This window comes from Pogoniulus pusillus, chromosome 3 (assembly GCF_015220805.1).
Source record: "Pogoniulus pusillus isolate bPogPus1 chromosome 3, bPogPus1.pri, whole genome shotgun sequence".
Taxonomy (NCBI): domain Eukaryota; kingdom Metazoa; phylum Chordata; class Aves; order Piciformes; family Lybiidae; genus Pogoniulus; species Pogoniulus pusillus.
The window spans coordinates 8563175-8581581 of NC_087266.1; the positions used below are offsets into that span (position 1 = coordinate 8563175).

Consider the following 18407-nt stretch of genomic DNA (forward strand, 5'->3'; position numbering starts at 1 on the left):
TTGAGTGGCCATTTCTTTTAATAGCTCTTCTTTCCCAATAAATGGCTCTAAAGTAGGCATCTTATGGCCTCCAGAAGACTTCTGATGTTCTGTAGGTCATACAGAGCCAGTGTGCTAATTTGAAGCAGGGTAGAATGTTTTGGTGAGAAGAACTAGATCATAGGCTGTGAAAGGAAAACAATGGTGATGTCTACTCCCCTCAGAGTCTTGCTGAAGAAGAAAGTAAACATTAGATAACACTCTCGCCATTTTTGCTGCACTCTCTGGCTGGGCTCTGACTGAGCTGCATCTCCCTAACCTCACCTTCCATTTGGACTAACCCACCTTTGCTTCATGACCTCTTGGCTGAACCTCTATTCTTCTTTAGGACTGGGGTAAGGTTGAGAGGGGCAGGGGGAAGGTGCAGGGGTGGTTGAGAGCCCCTCCTGGGGACTCAGGTTTCTGGGAGGGGAGTCGTGTTTCTGTATTACCTTTTACCTTGTCTATTTCTGTATACAACTGTATGTACTGTAAATATTTGCTTGTATATTGTGCTAGCTGTAAATAAATAGCTTCATTTATATTCCCAGAGCCGACTGAGTCTAGTTGGGTATTTCTAAAGTGTGGGGGGGTGGGGTACACCCAAACCATCACAGCCAGATATACACCAACACTTCTAATTCAGAAGTGTGACCACAACAAAACACAAATCCAAAGAACTTTGCTGGAGGACTTCAGTGTAGAATTGGCTGTTTCCATAGCAAAATAGGTTCCACAAGCAGCGAGTGAGGCATCTATGTGTTCTACAGAAAACAGCTGTACTAATAAAGAGAAATTCCTGAGGTCGGCTATGGGAACATCTCGAATGGTGCACCTTGGACTTGTAAACTCCCTGTTCCCAAATTTCCTCTGTACAGCCCAGCTCATCTTTACTCAAAAGAAGAGAGAAAGTCTGGATGAAGAAAATGTTGCTGCCACAAAACATAAAGAAACTAAAGGGTAACAGAAAATCAGGAAAGGCTTCTCCATTCTGACTGTTGTCATACTCATTTACCCATGTCGCATATAAAATAACCCTGTCTGCAAACAACAGGCCAAACCACAATCAATTGCAACCCAGAAAGCAGTATTAAAACTTGCATCCACATGGTACAAGAGAGAACAAATGGTGTTTGATTATTTCAATTAATTACTGCCACACAACGCTTACAGAAGGACCTTATGATTATGTCATACAAATGTTTGCTCTTGAGTTCTACACTGTAATTTAAAGACACATTTATAGCAAGACCAATACATCACTTATCATGTCATATAAACAAGAACATCACAGCCAATCTCTTGACATTTTTCCACCCTGTTCTATGCACCACATTATAATGCAGTTCAGGGTTTAATACAGATTGCTTTTCCCCCATCAAATCTTTGAATGGCTGAAAAGGTTTTAATAATATTTTCCATTATTAAAGCATTTGGTCTGGAAAAGCAATAATTAGTGGTTATGGCTGACTGAAAGACTTGGCATGGCTTTTAATACCTGAAATGTCGGATCATACAGACCTCTGGGAAGTGTGACTGGAACTTGGGTTCCTCAGAACAAATTCTCATAAAGCTATTTCGTGCAAAGGGTTCTGGTACTGGTAAGTCCTCTGGGAAAGGCTCAGTAGTATAGTCAGGAAGCAGATCTTCAAAAGCCTTTGGCACTGTCATATTCTGCTGGAGTGTTTTGTTAGGATTAATGCAACCAGGAGGGTGTTCATTTAAATTGGTCTGGTACTTGAGCACTCCACTATATAAAAAGAAAAATAGAAAAGATATTGAAGCAACAGTCAAAACCAAGCAACTTATCTTAATTTGGAGAGGGTTTTACAAAGCAGTCATGAGGCTCATCTTCATAAGAGTTTTTTCATTCTGTTTGCTTTCAGGACTTTCATTGAGATTGAAGCTTTCCAACAATAGAGACCTCTGCCACTAGAGGCAAGGTTTAACTTTTCCAGCTCACTTAGCACTCCCCTACTGAACAGCCTCAAGCTTAATACTGCTTGAAAGGGAAAAGTTATTGTGGAAGCCTTGGAAAAAAAAAATAATCATATTTCCAGTTCAATCACACCCAGGCTGTTTTCACTCATCCTCCCTACAGTCAGCAAGCTCTGTTTTTTAAGGCAGTCTGCAGCAGAAGAGGCCCAGGTTGCCAAATCACAGACTGCAGGAATGTTCCCACTACTTGGTGTTTATCAGGTTTGCACACAACAGTGTAATTTGCTCCTTTGAGTATCATTTTGTTAGAAGGAAAAAATACAAGTCCTGCATGATAGCCAAGGAACCTGGTAAAATATTTTGTGGGGTCCACACTTCTTTTTTAAGCTAAATTTATAGTAAAACAAGCTGAGAACTTTGCAGTTTCAGCTAGAAACTAGAAAGTGGAAAGCTGAGACATTCTGGGATATCTCAACACATGAATTAATCATCAAACCCAGGGAAAAACCTGCAATATTAGTAATAAAATTCCTCAAAATTGCCTCCAAATATGGATTTGGTGACAGTGAATCCACAAGGAGTATTTTAAGAACACAAAAATGTCTCAATGACAGCTGTATAGGATGGTGTTGGGTGAGGCATAAGGCACACTGACACAATGCCAGATGACACCCAACCCCTGAGCACTAGGCCACATTGTAAAGGCTCCTCTCAAGAATACAATCAAACACAAGGACATGTGCTCTAACATACACACACAGCAGCAGAGGTGACAGAGTTTAATTCACCAGAGGAGAGAGAAATAGGACATCTGCAATATTCCCAACCTAAATGGGCTCCAACAGGCTACTGGCAATCTTCCCCACTGAAATGCTGTCCTGACAGCTAGTAACAAGCTTCCCACAGTGAATACTGCACAGCTTGGAAGTTAAACCTGCTGACTATAAACTCCACATCCAGCCCTGGGAGAATCACTTGGGAAGTGCTTGTGTGCCTACACCCACACTTCCCTCTCTATTAACTGCCTGATTTTGTCTGTTGCATGCATCTGGCATCACTGTTGGTCGCTGCATATTTGCAAAGTGACAGATATCCCTGGCATTATGCTGGTTCCCTGCTCCATGAATATTATGGTGACTGATGGATATAGCTGGAAGTCACACCACATGAGATATTTCTCCAGTCAACCTTGTGTGCATGCCTGCCAGCTGCTCCCACAACTTCTCTGTTCTCAGAACGACCCAAAAGAGGACTGAAACTTTTCCTTGAGATATGAATAGCTGTACTGAAGACATGAGCATCCCCTCCACTCATCTCTATTTGTTTAAACTATTATAAACATGCTAATTGTGTGGCAAGCTGGGATGACAAAACTACCAGTTAACAGCGACTGCAATGACTTCTATTTCTAAAGCTGTCAAGGAAAGGCAAATTGTTTTATACATCCAAGATCAGTTCCCAGAAAGGCTTGAGTTCTGTACAGCTCTTTAGGAGCCCAAGAGACATTCTCATAGTTATTTGGTACAACACTCAAATACAAAAAAACACAGTGACATCCTCATAGTTATTTGGTACAACACTCAAATACAAAAAACCACAGTGACATCCTCATAGTTATTTGGTACAACACTCAAATACAAAAAACCACTGTGGTTTTTTGTATTTGAGTCTTGTACCAAATAACTATGCCAGTAAGCAGGAGGCAGACATCTCTAGCAAACAAAAAAGGGAGACAAAAAGGGTCTCTCCCATATGAAAAGTGTCCTATAGGCTGAGCAGCACAGCAGGCAGGGATGAATGGGTATATATATATCAACTTGAGTCCCAACTTCCCATCCCCAAAACAGAGAAAATACTCACTTCTAGCTAGAACTGGAAAACATTTATTACCATTTCTTGAGATTTTTGTGATGGTAAGATAGAGGTTAATGGTTTTAAGTGTTTTTTTTTAGAGAATTGCTCTGTTCCCATCTTCTTATCATCCATTTGCTGCACAGCTCAAGGTGAGTTGCTTGAGGGGTCTGCTGAAGTTCAATATGTGGGTGGAATCTTAACAATTTTCACCCTTTGGAAGATAAATCCCTGAGTAATGTGTGTGACAGCACAAAGGCCTTATTCTCAGTTCACAAGGACCAGCATAACCCATTTAACTCCACAGTAATACCAAATTTGGATCAGCTGAGGAACTGGCTCCAGATGTTTTCCACGTTTCTTAGCTGCTTATATTGGTACTAGAAACATCAAGCTTCTATTTTACACAAACTATTTCTGTTGTTGCTTTTAGTGACATAAAATACAGATGAACTAAAGCAGATAGGCTCCAGGTCTTAAGCCATTAAAATATTTGAAAGTCAGGTTGCAAGAAGAGTAAGAGCAGGGAAAGTCTTTAAAGATATTTCCCTACAAGATTCTCCTGAGAATATGTTGCTAAAAAGTGCTTGGTTACCATGAAGATAAGGATTACATAGGAACATAATAGTTTGAAACAAAACAGGCAACCAGCAACAGAACAAGGGGACACAGTCTCAAGATGTGCCGGGGTAGGTATAGGCTGGATGTTAGGAGGAAGTTCTTCACAGAGAGTGATTTGCCATTGGAATGGGCTGCCCAGGGAGGTGGTGGAGGCACTCTCCCTTGAGTTCTTCAGGAAAGGACTGGATGAGGCACTCGGTGCCATGGTTGACTGGATAGGGCTGATGGATAGGTTGGACTGAATGATCTTGGAGTCTCTTCCAACCTGGTTGATTCTATGATTCTATGATTCTAAGTGTCCATGAATACAGGGAGTTCTCAAAGGAGAGACTCCTGATACAGGTAAATCTTCACCCAATCTTCTCTCACAGTTCAGACACAGAAGTTGTCTTGTTCTGTAGAGTAACTGCCCATGCACCTGCAGATCTCAAACACATGTCATGCAGGAGTCATTTGATCACATAATGCGGATATCTAAGCTTCCTTTAATCTCAGAAGAGATTTTCTAAATCTCCAATGGAGCCCAGAAATGAATCAATGCAATCAATCTTTGCAGCAGCAGGTTAGTTGAAGCATCCCTGAAGCTCCATTGACCGTACTTATTAGAACTCAACAGGCTATAGTGGAGGAAAGACATTTAGAAAACATCTAGAAACCTACATTTAGGGATCTTTTAAATTTGAACTGACTCCCACTCTCCATGACTCATTTTTCTCCCACTTCTAACTGACAGTTCTTTTAGATTCACACTGAATGACTTTCCAATTCAATACTAAGGAGGCTGGTGTACAAGAAGATGCCTGTTTAATGTACTGCAGTCTTGGTTTGCAAACTTCAACTAGAATTCCTCCCTCGTGAAGAAGTGGCAACAAAGTTAGGAATGCAATGGACAAAGGACAATACGGTGAAGGAGATGAATCACAATGGACATGGAAAATACTCCAAAGAATCACTGGAATGGGTTGCCTGGGGAGGTTAAAGGATATAAGTCACCAGGTATTTTCAAGAAGCTAGGCAAACACTTGTCAAGAATTACTGAGAAGTTGATCATGTCCTGGGATAGAGAGAATAGGTTAGATCTATCTTCCCCAGCTAGTGACATGACCTATGCCACAGCAAAGGGGGAAAAAAAGCCACAGAGAACTGGAATTGCATTCAGGAATTTAAATTGTTTTTAGCTCATTATTTCAGTTAGCACATCTCAAGCTGCATTTGTGTTTTTTCAACAGTATATTCCTACCATGATCTTGCTAGGCCTAATTATGTTTGACTGTTTGCTTTAAGCAGCAGTGCTCAGTGTTGCGCAGACGTTCCAGCACCCTGTGTTTCTATAGATGTTTGGCAACATGAAGAAATAAACTTTGTTCAAATACACTTTCCCTTCCCTATACCAATCTCTGCACTTACATCCACAAAGGAAACTCCAGAGTTGTTAATGGACCAGACTGTCACACCATGTCACTTGTGGAAGCTGCTTTACTCTGTGGTAGAGTTGTCTTTGTTTGTGCCTGACAGAGACCTGACCATCAGATTCATAACACATGAACACCAGTCTGATGTTTGTGAAAACAAGAAAAAGCCCAGACATTTTTGTATCATAGGAATAGGAAAGACTGAAGCTGGGAAAGGTTGTTCCTTCCCTTCCTTTACTAGTCAAAATGGAAGGTAGAAAGGAAAGAGAAAGGGAAGAGCAAGTTTGCTTCACATTCTCCTCTAAGCAGCCAAGTAAGCAAGGACAGAAAAGAAATGATAACACATTCTTGATCTACCCCTAGAAACTGGTAAGATGGACAAAGAACAAGCTTGGAAGTGAAGAAGTTTCTGCTAGCTGGCTGTAGTGATACACAATTCTTCAGGCTGCAATGTGAACTGTATTGAAACAAACTCCTGTTGAAAAGCTGAAGAGGGTAGCATCTTGTCAAGAAGTTGGCCCATTATGTACAAGCAAGCTCAGGAAAGGCAATAATCAAGAGATCTGCTCTTTATGGTTCTCCTTCAGGAACAGGTACAGTGTTTTCCATCTACTTACCCAGAAACATGCAGCATCAGCAGCATATAGAAGACAAAGAAAAGGTTGTGTGTGTACCAGAAGATGTCATAGTTTGAAACCCTGAAAAGAATAAACCATGGTTTAATGCTGTTTCACTCAGATGGAATCTGCTAATCAACAGCAGATCTGTGCACACCGGACATCATTATATGCCACTCAGTCATGTAGAATATTCTAAGCCCAGTTTGCATTCCTACAGGCACAGTGTGCAATTAAATGTTGAGAACAGGTGACTGGCACACAGTCAAAAAGCTAGAAAGAGGTGAAGAACATAGGAGTACACAGCCAGATGAAGAACTCTTCCTAAATTAGGAAAAGTCACTACTTTCATATGTCCTACTTAGTTCCAATCAGATCTTTATAGCTAGAATAGTTCCCCAGTCTCCAGGCACAAAAGTCAACCCCTTTACAGAGAGTGCCTCCCTACCCCAGTATAGGGCTGCAATGTTTAACATGTCACTACTAGCAGAATATACAAACAGGCAGCTTAGACAGCAGCAGAAGGGCTGGTGGGAAAGGTAAAAGAAACTTGTGAGGGTATAAAGTGGAAGGAAACAGGAGAAATGGGACTCAGAACGAGGAATCAACAAGAGGACAGGTAGGAGAATTTTTGGGGCAGGAGGACGTATACAGTGAAGCTCTAGGACTGGTGGCCATGGCAAGAGCAAGAACAACATTACCACTGCAAGGATCAGGAGAAATGAAGGGGAAAAGAGGACTTCATCAGCAAGCCGTTTGGTCTTGATTCTTTTCACATTACCTAAGAAAAAACCCATCTGGAGCTGTTTTCTGTTAAGTTTGTTTTTCTCTTGAGTAAAACAGTCACCAAAAAAACAACAACAACCAAATGGTTATAAAAATATTCTACTTCATAGCACACAAACACACCCCTCACACTACACAGCACGGTAGGAGAGCCCCTTCCAAAACCCAAAATCCAACTCCTACTCATAAGCCAAAACAAGTAATAAACAAAAAGCTCTGAGAACATAGTTTAAGAAGCTGCTTCTCTGCCATAGGTAACTGTCTTCAGATTTTTTCCCCACTTACATAAACAGCCAGCTACCCTTGTCTCCATACATCTGAAATGTGCACTGTATTTGTTTCTAATACAGGACTTAGCTCTTGTCTTTCTCAAGACAGAAAAAATAAATTTGGCAATCTGAGGTCCACCAAAAAAAGAGAAATCCAAGCAAGGAAAGTTCTAAGAAGCTCAACAACAGCAAAGGATTCTGAACAGCCCTCTTCACTAAGCCATTCTTTTCCCTTATTCAGCTAACAGTTTTTCCTCCTTGAGGATGCTCAATCCACTTCTAACTACCCACTCCCCTGTATACATTTCCATGCAGTCGCTGCTTCTGTAAGGAGTTGTGGGAGTGAACATCAGTAAGATGAAAGCAAAAGATGAGGGTGTGGGGAGTGGAAGCACAATGGGAAGGCACAAAGAAAATAGCATTTACCCCCAGATGCAAAACAGGTCTTGAAGCTCTGGTTTAATCTGGTACCTCACTAAAATATCAAATGTTGCACAATGAATTCATTTTCACTCAATCTGGAGCACTTTTTGCCAGAATAAGGAAATATTGCAAAACTCCAGTGATGGAAAGTTGATTCCAGCTTCTCATGTCTTGTTTTCAACAACAGATTATTGCTGATTAAAATTACTGTACACTTCTTGTCTATGTCTAAATGTCAACTTTCAACCAATTAAAACATTTCATCCTTCTATCAGCATTCCTGCACATCCCACTGCCCTTAAATTCTGGTTCCTCACTCGTAAGAAGTTCCCATAAATGTAATCAAGTTCTCCCAACTTAGAATCACAGAATCAGTCTGGGTTGGAAGGGACCACAAGGATCATCTAGTTCCAACCCCCCTGCCATGGACAGGGACACCCTACCCTAGATCAGGCTGGCCACAGCCTCATCCAGACTGCCCTTAAACACCTCCAGCAATGGGGCCTCAACCACCTCCGTGGGAAACCCATTCCAGGCTCTCACCACTCTCATGCTGAACAACTTACTCCTCACCTCCAGCCTGAACCTACCCATCTACATCTTTGCTCCATTCCCCCTAGTCCTGTCATTCCCTGATAGCCTAAAAAGTCCCTCCCCAACTTGAAGCCTCCTCCAGACTGAACAGCCCTAACTCATTCAGTCTGTCCTCCACTTCCTTTAATTAAAGGTATGAATATCCTTGAACCTCTTGCCATGAAGCATACTTTCAATGTTTTAAATGTTGTGTTTCTTACCCGTATTCTTCTTAAACAGTGTGTCCTACAGGTAAGAAAAGTATTCTAGCACATTCAGTAATCTTCCTACTGTTACATATATATTTGTATAGTTCTTCAGAATGTTTGCTCTCTTTACTTTCTTGTTAGGTCTTAAAGTAGGCATTATTCACCAAATGAATGCATTTCTTAAGACTGTAATGTCTTGAAGATTTCAGAACAAGTTGAGTATTTAATTTTAATTGTGGCTAACCTACTTGAGAATTTTTCAGGTGAAGATTTGCAAGAGTGCTAGGAAATGTAAGGGAAGATTACCATGCTTTAAAAAGAAATACTTTTAATTCTGTTACAGCTAGTTTTGAAAAAGAAGATATAGATATATATGAAATTAGAAGATGAAATTGAAGACCGAAATATTTGGTTACAAAAAAGAGATGGCATTGAAGAAGCTTATATTTTAATGTTCCTTTATATTTCTGGTTTCCAAAATATTGTGATCAATGGCAATACTCTTAAAAAACATGAATTTGAAAGTTGGCAGAAATGTCAACTTTATTCACAGGACATTGCAGCTTCTAAGAAATGCATAACCCTTCCAAAATAAAATAAAACAAACCCAAACAAGAACTACTGATTAAAAATGTTTGTCTAATTCTCAGGTATGACATGGCAAAAAAAATTCTAACCATACTCTTTCCCCTTCTAAAACATTAGCAGCTAATTCAATCCTCCCAATACCTATCCATACAGTTCACCAAACAAGTAAAGCCATGAAACTAGCAGGATAATCATGCATAGAAAACAATTCAGGAAGAACAGATGAAGGAAAAAATGATTAAGCAGATCAGTGTGAAAGATTAAGGCTGAAATCCAAGAGAGTACAATACTCTCTGATATACTTTTTTTTTAAAGCCCAGCTTCTGACAGGCAGTGAACACTTGCAATTAATTCCCCTAAGACTACAGTCTGAGCTTAGCCATCATAAGGCACATGAAAATCCACAGGGAAAGAGTTTGAAAAGGGACAGAAAGATGCATGCAGAAACTCAGTTCCTTAGGACAACAGACAATAAGGACAAGCTTGAGCTATATGTCTGAGGGAGAAGCCAGGATAATATTTCTAACTCAGAATTGTTGCTAGAGTACCAGAAGATGCAGATCTCTTAAGGGCTTTGGTTCTGTTAGCTAGGTGGAAGAAAGATGGAAAAGCATTTGCACTTACAATAATCAAAGAAGGAAATAATGAGCACAGACATTCAGAAGCTGTAAATCTTTGTTGCATGAACCTCACCATTATTACCCCCAATAATACATTTAAAACTAGACATATTTTCCTAAGTTTCCAGTCTATAAATGCTGTTCTTTTATTTATTTATTTATTTATCATGGCCCTGGAGAAAACAGGACTTTGTTCTGGCTCACTGCTGCACAGTGATGTAATTGCTTTATTTTTCCATCTTGCCCAAACTGGCTTTCTTTTGCAAGTAGAGCCATCCATGTGGACTACCTAATGTGCAGCCATGTCTGACATGCCTTACCCTGCACTTCTGCAGTCAACAGTGCCTCACAAAGGCCTCAACCCTGGAAGCATCTTTGGCTACAAGAAATGCACAAATATTTGCTGAATAATTTCCTGCATGGGTGCTTGATAACATTGCTACTCAGGAAAGAGATTAGCTCCAGAGAGTTCAAAACCACATATCTAGCACACATCAGCACCATTAATGTTTGAAAACAGGGAATGAAAGTATTATCCAGTGTTTGATGAAATGAGATGATGTATTTACATAACCAGTCTTTGAATTCATCAGAGACTGCTAGAAAAACTAAGGCGTTTTTATATGGTTTGACTACAGAATCCAAGCCTTAAAAAGACTGCAATGCTGAGTGAGATCCTCCAAGGCACTGGTCACTCAAATGTCCTACAATACATATTCAATAACATCAAGGCAGAATGTGACTGGTTAGAGGACCAAACACTTAGAAATCCCAGCAACCAATCTGAGCCAACACTGCCTTGCTGTTTTGAATGATAATAAACATTAAAAAGACTGTATCTGACAACCAGAAGCAGAGCTTTAAGACCAAAAAAACCCAAACTAACATTCTGTACTTATGTAGCCAAGTTCTGTTTTGGTTTCCATCTTTGCAACGAATCCTTTGTTGAAGGATTTTTGCAGTCTGTTACAATTAATTGATGAAAATAATTCAGAGAAAGATATAATCTTATTTTACTTCAGACAGACTTAATTTTTGCATCAAGCAGAACATTCCATATGCTTTAGTTTACTGGAGTTTATTTGAATTTTTGAAGTTCTAGGCTTCTAGCTAAGCACAGTCTTCAAACATATTTTTTTTTCTCTGAAACCAATTTAATCAGGTTTTGTCACTTTTGGAATACAAAATTCTCTGTGCTAATTTAGCTGCAAGATAGGTTAAAAAGAAAAAAATAGGGCAAGACAGCTGGTATTTTTAACACTCATTTAAATACTTCTTGCCTCATATGACATTTACTCTTCATTCCTTCTAATCAGTATGAGAATATGATTACTCAAATGGCATTTTTCAGCATAATGATAGGATTATGTCTTACCTGATAGCATACGTAGAAGCTGTACACATCAGGAATAATACTAACACCATAATGACTCCAGTCAGACCTGGAACTAAAATGGACACAAGATAGCTTGCATTTGAACTGTGAAAAACTATACTTCTCTCCTGTGAACCTTTAAGACAGTGGAAGTTAATCAGACAGACAAATCATGAATCAATCAAACTATATGATGGGTTGGACTGGATTATCTTGGAGGTCTCTTCGAACTTGGCTGATTCTATGATTCTACTGAAGACACTATCTCTTGAAAACGATCCTTGTCTTGAACTAAGATAGGAAAGAAGAGCTGTTGTCTTATTTTCCACCTTCCCAGAAAAAAATGCCCTTTTCCTTGTAACTCATCATGCATCACTAGCTTACTATTACCCTTTACTCCTGTAATCATTTCACAGACTCTGAGGTCATCGAGTCCAACCTATCACCTAACCCTTCTAAGTAACAAAACCATGGCACTAAATGCCTCATCCAGCCTCCTGTTAAACACTTCCAGGGATAGTGACTCCACCACCTCCCCAGGCAGCCCATTCCAAAGGCAAATCACTTTTTCTGTGAAGAACTTCTTCCTAACATCCAGCCTAAACCTGCCCTGGTACTTGTTGAGACTGTGTCCTCTTGTTCTGTCAGTGGATGTCTGGAAGAAGACACCAACCTCCACCCAGCTACAACCTCCTTTCAGGTAGTTGTAGACAGCAATGAGGTCACTCCTGAGCCTCCACTTCTACAGGCTGAACAACCCCAGCTCCCTTAGTCTCTCTTTGTAGCCCCCTCATCAGCCTTGTTGTCCTTCTCTGGACATGTTCCAGCACCTCAACATATTCCTTAAATTGAGTGGCCCAGAACTGGACACAGTTCTCAAGGTGTGGCCTAACCAGTGCTGAATACAGGGGCAGAATGACTTCCCTGGTCATGCTGGTCACACTATTCCTGATACAGGCCAGGATGCCACCAGCCGCCTTGGCCACTTGGCCACACTGCTGGCTCATGTTCAGTTGCTGTCAAGCAGTACCCCTTGGTCCCTCTCTACCTAGCTGCTCTCCAGATATTCTGTCCCCAGCCTGTAGTGCTGCTTGTGGTTGTTGCAGCCAAACCACTGAACTCGGCACTTGGACTTGTTCAGACTCATGGCATTGGATCGTGCCAATCTGTCCAGCCTGGCCAGGTCCCTCTGCAGAGCCTTCCTACCCTCTAACAGATCAACACTTGCTCCCAACTTGGAGTTGTCTGCAAACTTAACTGATTTGCTTACATTTGTCTCTAAGCAGGTAACCAAGATCAAATCCTGTCTATTTGCAAGACTGAATATACACATTTCAATATCTCTTTTTTATTCCAGACCCTAAGCTTTATTGAACACAGCAATTAAAAACCTAGTCAGGGACAGAACTTCAAGCAAATCAATCTCCATGCAAGCTGTCACTACAATTGTTTGCCAATCCATTTCACACTGGAATGAGAAAGTCTGAAATTACTCTCCATGGTACTGTATCATGCTTGAAATTGTTGCAGATCAAGCAAGGCCTGTAAGAGTAATCCACATTTGAGAAAAAATGGTTAAAAAAAAATTAAGTATTGGACTCATCTGCTCAGATGCACACTCCTATCAGAACTAGTCCATCCTCATGTCTTTTTTAATTCAAAGAAGACAAAGAGGTATTTCTACAGCATGACTGGATGATCTTGGAGGTCTCTTCCAACCTGGTTGATTCTATGATTCTATCCTGAACTAGACTCCTAACCATAAATACTGCAAGTCACCAGTCTAAAGGCAGATTAGGAAAACCTCATCCAAAATTACCACTTTTTCATAGCACCTTATCTTCAGAATTGCCATCCCAGCAATTAAGAATCTGAATTAAGAATTAAGAACCTAAAATACATGAATCATTACATCAAAACTTCTTACTAACTGAAGAATGACAGTTGTTAAGCATAGTCTCTAATACCTCTCTAACATTTATGCTTGGTTTTAAACAAAGCCAGTCAGGCTAAGGACCAAGCACAAAACAAATTAACTGCTGGTTTAGTGTCATAACAAAGTGTGTCAAACAGCTTTCATAGACATAAATGGCAAAACCACAGATTATATTGGTCTGGTGTTTTTTACAGATTTATGTCCTATTGGTAAGAGTAAGCTAGTATTTTTTGTAATAGTTGATTATAGAATCAACCAGGTTGGAAAAGACCTCCAGATCATCCAGTCCAACCTAGCACCCAGCCCTGGCCAATCAACTAGACCATGGCACTAAGTGCCTCAACCAGGCTTTTCTTGAACACCTGCAGGGACAGCAACTCCACCACCTTCCTGGGCAGCCCATTCCAATTCCACTATGATTTTAGATTCTTTAGCAATAAAGAGAGAATTTCCAATCTTTTTAATAAACTTCTCAACGTCCACTTGTTGCAAAGTCCAATACTCAAAATCTGATACATTCCAAAACTCTCCTGTAGGACAAACCCTTGTCCTACAATCAATGAGAGTTTTGCCAAGAACTCCCAAAGAAAATTTTGCCCATTCAGTTAGGACTAAAAACAGTTGCAGTAAAATTGTGCATTCTTTTCCTTGCCTCCTTCATTTTTCTTCCTTAATCTGGTTTGATATGTACTACGCAATCAGTTTCCCCTCTGACACAAATCCTTGCAGTCTAATTGCAGTACAGCACTTGATCCAGCTTCCTACACTGTCTCTCAAGCCACAGGTCACCTTTAAACCCAATTCTTCACTTCTCTTCTTGATCAAACTGTAAAATGAAATCACTCACAACCTTGCCCCAATTACAACCTTGCCCCAATTAATCTGTGCATTTTTAGTATTTCCGCTTCCCCTGTCCCTGCTTCTCTCCTCCTCCACTATAATCTTGAATGCTTGTTCCTCCCACAGCTACACTCACACAAGAAGGTTCTTTCCTGATTATATGAAAAGCTATCACACTATAAATCCTCCAAGTTCCTTATTACTTCTCTTCACTGCCTTAAAAACAAAAATCTGCTGGGAAGAGACCATTTTGGGGGAATAATTGCACAGTTCCTGGTGCAGTAAAATACTGCTCTCTCTTTGGCCACATCCACAGCACAAAATATAAATGCTAATTGCCATTTGTTAGCCTAGGGATCGAAGTAATTATAAATTGAAGGTGACTTGGAATCACTGCTTTTCACAACAATGTGCTCAGAAGGCCAGTCTCATCCTGGGCTGCATCAAAAAAGTGTGGCCAGGAGGTCAAGAGAGGTGTTTCTGTCATTCTGCTCAGATGAGGACTCACCTAAATTACTGTTTCCAACTATGGGCCACTCAACACAAAGAAAGACATGGACATACTGGAGTGGGTCTGGAGGAGGACCACAAAGATGATCAAAGGGGTGGAACATCTCTCTTATGAACACAGGCTGAAAGAATAGGAGATGTTTAGCCTGCAGAAGAGAAAGCTCTGGGGAAATGTTACAGCTACATTTCAACATCTTAAGGGAACCTACAGGAAGGCTGGGGAAGGACTGTTTAGAAGGGCTTGTAGCAATAGGATGAGAGGCAATGGTTTTTAACTGAAGCAGGGTAGATTTGGGTTAGACATAAGAAGGAAGTTCTTTACAATGAGAGTGGTAAAACACTGGAACGGGTTGCCCAGGGATGTGTCCCTGGAGATACTCAAGATCAGACTTCGTGCAACCCTGGGCAGTCTGATCTAGTAGGAGGTGTCCCTGCTCACTGCAGGGGGTTGGACAAGATGACTTTTGAGGGTCCTTTCCAACCCAACCCAATCCAATCCTTCCTTTGGGCCTTGTCCTAAATGCTACCAAGCTGGCATTTATGCATTTGATCTAAGTAAAAGAGAGAGAGATGACATCAGAAAGCATCTTTACCTGCTTGTGAAGGACTACAGCTCAGTCTTGTGCCTACCCCTCCTCACCCAAACGTTGCTCCTTTCTGAATTCCTGCACTAAAAATGTTTCACCTTACTTATTCTTTATGAGTACTGAAGCCTGATTTCTAGATGGCTCTGAAGTCAAACCAACTCTTGAATAAACCAGCTGAAGCAATAAGACCACTGTTTTTCATTGTTCCTATTGCTAGAAACTGGATCATTTACAAGTCTGGATTCAGTATTATTGCAGCATCTCTGTTTGAAACTGATTATTTTCCACTGACTCATGTGTACAACAGCTTTGAAGATGCTGCTCATCCTACCACAGGGCTTATGTAACTCCTCCCTCCTGACTACTGGATAAGCAAACTCAGGTTATATTAACACAAATAACACATCTCGACCTAGCTGAGATACAACAAATGGAATATGCAAACACAGGAAAGAAAAGCAAACACAGGATCAAAATGTTTTGTCTGGAGAGTGAAGATGAGAAACAGGAAACTTTCTCATTCAGTTTTGCAGCAGACTTACCAGTAGCAAAAAGCAGTTTCCTTGGGTCCTGAACAAAAAAGACAGGGAAAATAATTAATAAAACCAATACATGATTCTATATCTATATGAGTAATGTAATAGTGATAAACAGCTCATAAAGCTCATACACTTGAAGGCATAAGCAACCTCTAAATCTGGATGCAGGAATGGATTTAGGAGTTGGCAACAGTTCACATTGACAGCAATGCAACATAAATTCAACCTTTAGCCTTTGCATTCTCCTAACAAAGACAAATCTGAACTATTATGAAAACTTGAGATCCAGATAAATTTATAGATAATTATTTTTGAAAGCTTAGCTTTATTCAGTTACCTCATATCTTTGGGAGGACAGAGGAGAGAGGGAGAGAGATTAAATAAAAGACAAGCAAGCAAGCATTTTACTGCCAGTTACATCCCCAGGAGATTTGCACTGGTCTCTAATGAAGCAAGACTAAACACAAAGGAGCTAACAATACAAAGCCAGATGTTCTTGTGTCCTTCACCACGTGTGAAAGGAAGAGGAGATATGTCAGCCTCAGAGGAAGCTGCCTCACCTCCCCTGAGTCCTCTGCCTCCTGAGGTTTTGTCTTCATTTCAAAGTAAAATTTGTTTTCTTAAAGTCGCAGTAGAAGGCAGTGAGGGGTGGTGACCAATTCTCACATCAGCCAGGAAAAATGAAGCATCTCTCTCACTGATCTCCTCTGCATCCAAATGTGTGTACTCATGTACAGAAGATGACAGTAGCATCCAGACTGCCCGTCACAATTCAAAACCAGGTTTAAATGCAACTCAAGCACAAAGCTTCAAGAGCTAGTAGAGAACCTAAAATCCTGTGGGGTTTGATTCTAGAGTTACTAAAAACTTGTTATTATCCATGTTCTATTGTAAAATTCCTAAGGCTGCTCAGTACAGAGGCTGTCATGCACACCATGACACATTCTTGCCTGGGGCAAGCTCCTGCTAATGCTCCTGATGAGGCAAAGACTATTAGACCACTCCTAACACATGCAGACACTCCAGTCTCAGCACAATAGTTGGTGTTGGCATGTCTGCCGTAGAATAGCTCAGTGATTAGATCATTCACCCAGGGAATGGAAGACCTTGGTTGTTGGTCCTTATGAGACTGGCCTGAGTCAAGCTCTCTTTTTCCAAGAAAGGATACAGCTGGGAAAGGGTCATTCTAAACCCTTCCTAATGAAGACGGTAGAAAATTAATGCAGACTTGCAACTAGAATGAAAATAAGCAAGATAGAAGTTGATTGCAACCCAAAGAAGAAAGAGTCCTAGTCTTATTGCTAAAATTTTTGGTCTTAGGCCTAAAATAAGTCCTAAAATTCTGGTCCTATTCCTAAAATCTGCAAATATCTCTCCAGTGCCAAATGCAAAAGAATCACCTGGATGAGGCACTAGGCCTCTGGTATGCCTGCAAGAGATCCACACAACAGTCAGAGAAGTTATGCAAACCATGTGTTTCCTAAGCAGGTATCAGCTTGGGGCCCAATTCATGCAGACATCTAGTTCCACTCTTAGCATATACACTCCAGTTCCCATTGCAGTTTAAAAACATAAAACCAGTCCCAAATCTCACTGTCCTCAAATGCCCAATGTACACCACATAGCACTACAGTCTAAACAGCACAAATGCAGAACATGTTTTCCCAAACAGCAGCAGAATTGTCTCAGCCCACCTAACAAATAGAGAGCAGCAGAAGAAAAGCAAAGCACAGTGCAAGGTGAAAGGACCTGATGACAGCATTCTCCACCTCATAATCCAGTAGCTCTGAATCCTGCTGGCTTGAACAGAAAGTGCTTGCTACATGCTTTGTCCAGAGAAAGAAGTAAAATCCACAGCAACGCACACCATGCTGAGCTTTCAGTGCACAAAACAGCAGCATTGTATAGATCAAAGGATTTGATCTATACACAATGGAATTGAATATACAAATAATCTTCCACACAATGGAATTGAATATACAAATAATCATACATTTTAACTATATACTTAAAAGTAAAATATGAAAGAACAGCTGGCTCACCTCACCACGATAATTTGCTGCATTTAGTGCCAGAAAGTCTTCATTGTAGTTCTCAGAGAAATTAAGAGCATTCACTAGGTGAGCAGCAACATGTAAGACTTAAAAAAAAAAGAAAAAAAAAAAGAAAGCTGAAATCTGTTAGCAAGAGGTAGGTGTTCCCCTGAAGTGGCTACCTAGATGCCAAGCTATCACCTGCATCAGAGACCAAGAATACTTTTGCTAAAGTAAATCCGGTTGTAGACATTAATGGCGGAAAGCTGTGATGTGTTTTATTTCTTTTAGCATTACAGCAATCATTTATGTACTACAATGCTTCATCTGAGAGACAACATTCAAAGGTGTCCACCAAAGAGCACTCCTTCTTCACAAAACTGAGTATTTGTCTCTACTGCTTTGTGTCCTGCAGTTAAGCCTGCAGCACACTGCTTCTTCATTCGATTTCCTTCAGAATCATGGAGGGTCACATGCAATGGCAGATTTTGACCTGATCTCATGTACCTGTCCTTTTAGAACCTGGAATTTCAAGGAATTTGAAGCTTGCCATTAGAATGTGAAGCCAGGAGTTTAAAAGAAAAATAAAGCAAAATCTGCATACATCCCAGAAAGCATTCACAATTTAAGGCAGGGAAGTACGGAGCAAGACTACCTCCAAA

General features: G+C 40.5%; 1 protein-coding gene across 3 annotated transcripts in view; it reads right to left on the reverse strand.

Moving 5' to 3' along the window:
* The window catches only part of NOX4 (NADPH oxidase 4), a 121900-nt gene that overhangs the window by 90376 nt on the left and 13117 nt on the right, over positions 1–18407 (reverse strand). For 2 of the 3 annotated variants that reach the window (XM_064169752.1, XM_064169734.1), the window contains exons 5-9: positions 17755–17852; positions 15716–15743; positions 11301–11373; positions 6458–6538; positions 1540–1768 (exon numbers count right to left, since the gene is read on the reverse strand). In XM_064169752.1, the coding sequence (XP_064025822.1) occupies positions 1540–1768; positions 6458–6538; positions 11301–11373; positions 15716–15743; positions 17755–17852 (509 nt within the window). The remainder of the gene's footprint in view (positions 1–1539; positions 1769–6457; positions 6539–11300; positions 11374–15715; positions 15744–17754; positions 17853–18407) is intronic. The other variant, XM_064169742.1, reaches the window with a different exon arrangement.